The following is a 2,516-nucleotide window of genomic DNA, read 5'->3' as shown; positions in this document are numbered from 1 at the left end:
GGATTGTCAATAAACCCGCAGAAGTCCACCGTTGTCCCATTTACCAAAAGAAGGAATGTCAACTTGACTAAACCCATCTGGGCAGGGACAGAAATTGAGTTCTCAGAAGAGGCGAAGTATCTAGGGGTAACTCCGGACAAAAGGCTCAATTGGAACTCACATCTCCGTAACGTTACCAACAAGGCTACAAGGGCGTTTTATGCCTGCCAGCGACTCCATGGTAAAACTTGGGGAATATCACCCAAACTAACATATTGGTCTTTCAGTACGGTCGTGAAACCTGTTATCGCATATGCGGCACTGGTCTGGCGGCCAAAAGCAAAGCAAGCATGTACGGGTGCCACCTTGAGCAAGCTACACCGCTTGATCTGTGTGGCCATAACAGGAGCTATGCGCATGCGCAGGAGCTATTCTGATAGAAAAGGAGGCCTGCTGGAGCGCCGTACGTTAGTGGCTTTGGGGTCACTTGGAGGTTCTCAAGTCTTTTCTGGATGATCCCACTATCAAGCTCACAGATATCATGGTATCGAAATTATCCTTTGACAAGCCCTACAAGGTCAGAATTCCTGAAAGGGACTGCTGTAAAGCGATAATATCTATGATTGACAAAGGGTCCCAAGTATGGTATTCCGATGGATCAAGGATGCAGGACGGGAGTACTGAGGCAGGCGTGATTGGACCAAAGTTCCAGAAAAGTTGCCAATGGGCTCATACCCCACCATATTCCAGGCGGAAGTCTTCGCAATTGAATTTTGTGTTCGAGAATGTCTTCGGAGAAGGACAAACGGGGCCAGAATAAATAGTATGTCGGATAGTCAGGCAGCACTAAGGACCTTAGACTCATTTAGAACGACATCAAGGCTTGTAGACAGTTGTAAAACTCTTCTGAATAGCCTAGGAGCCCATAATAGAGTTAGGCTGTGGTGGGTCCCTGGGCATGAAGGGCTTAAAGGCAACGAAAGAGCTGACTATTATCTCGCAAAACGTGAAGCCCAAAGGAGAATGCATGGTCCCGGACACGAGCCTTTCTGTAGTACATCTAGAGGATACACTGCAGAACTGCTTAGGAGTTCTCAGATTTCTGCCACCCTTCCAAGAGGAACTCAGAAAGACCCCGTGAACTCAGCCGCAAAATATATCCTATACGATTTCGTTTTCACTGAAAGCTAGGCAGGAATAATCTCCATAGACATACTACAAAATATTTAAAGTTGTGACTGGTGGACAGATCCTAGTTACCGTCTCTGAAGGAAAAGTTACCTTAGACAAAAATTTATTTTTATTTTTTAAATACCTATTAACATGGTACTAATTTGATATAGTCATTTAGCAAGAGGTTACTAATGAAATATGGTATTAATCCATGACGTAAAATTAAAAAAAAAAAATGAATAGTGCAAATTTTCCAGGATATGCAAGCATGAAATTCTTAAATGCAAATTTTCAATGCCCATTCGTTCTTACGCACAAAAACTTTTTTTTAATTCTGCAAAATTTTCTCTTTAATTTGATCCACATAGCTTTGCAATTTCAAAGTCTATTTAAAAAAATCCTGACGAAAAACTAAAAATATATATATTAATTTCTTTTTTGTGTAAAATTTACTATCGCACGTTGTTATTAATAAAGAAAATGTTAAACTCATCACTAAAATTAAAGACCCTGAGTGATTGTTTTTCGTAGTAGACGTGCAAATATTAATTATTTACTGCATGCCACGTGAGAGTATGTGATATCGTGATTCGACAGACAAGTCCATCTGAGATTTTCTTAGCTGATAAAAGTCGTGATTTCTGTGAGTTTTCATATTGGATTTGTTGTGAAAAAATTTGGCTTAAGAAAATAAAAAAATAATACAAATAAATATTCCAATTTAAATGAGTGATTGAAAACATTGAACACATGTGCGAACGATTCACGTGAACAGGATTAGTACATACACAAGCACACAAATAAATAGGGAATGCAAAAAAGTGGTGAGGAGCTTTCTGAGTGCAACAACTTCACCGCATACATACCTTCCACATTGACCTCGATGTCTTCCAAGCGACCGCCAGCGTGATTGATAACAAAAGAATTCGGCTGATGCACCGGACCGGGCCCACCGAGTGACACTTGCGGACCAGACATGCCGCCACTAATGTTCACGGTTAGCGGACAGCCGGGCACCGGCATTTTATTGAAGGTGACATTGATGGTGTGCTCACACGCTTCAGTTGGCACAAACGAAACGGAGAATCTGTAAAAATGGAAGCGACCGCCCGGTTAATATAACCCCAAAAGTTAAGAGGTAGAAAACCAACTAATTACCTTGCACTGCCTTGTGGATGCACCTGCGTCGGTATATTTTGACCCTTTGCCGATATCGTAATCTCCAAATTACCCTCGCCCGCATCGCCAGCGTCCACTGTAAATTGCACTGATCGCCCGACAGTGCCACGCGATACGCTGCCCACTGCCACTTTAGTTGCATCGTAGGATTTCGCCAAGAAAGGCGTACCTTGTACAGGGAAGCC

The 2,516-nt window shown here is 42.2% G+C and overlaps 1 protein-coding gene across 1 annotated transcript; it reads right to left on the bottom strand.

Annotated features, from left to right (window-relative positions):
- Positions 1 to 1,705: 1,705 nt before the first annotated feature.
- LOC118732443 (filamin-B-like) lies at positions 1,706 to 2,510 on the bottom strand (the record flags this gene model as incomplete). The annotated part of the gene is made up of 3 exons (XM_036461579.1): positions 1,706 to 1,833; positions 1,941 to 2,239; positions 2,311 to 2,510. Coding segments are annotated over 3 exons (627 nt in total), but the record flags the coding sequence as incomplete, so codon positions are not given.
- Positions 2,511 to 2,516: the final 6 nt, after the last annotated feature.

The sequence above is a fragment of the Rhagoletis pomonella genome, unplaced genomic scaffold (assembly GCF_013731165.1).
Source record: "Rhagoletis pomonella isolate Grant_MI unplaced genomic scaffold, Rhpom_1.0 Rhpom_scaffold_20289, whole genome shotgun sequence".
NCBI lineage: Eukaryota > Metazoa > Arthropoda > Insecta > Diptera > Tephritidae > Rhagoletis > Rhagoletis pomonella.
The sequence above is the reverse complement of the archived record's forward strand: the minus strand, read 5'-3'. Positions and strand labels throughout refer to the sequence as shown.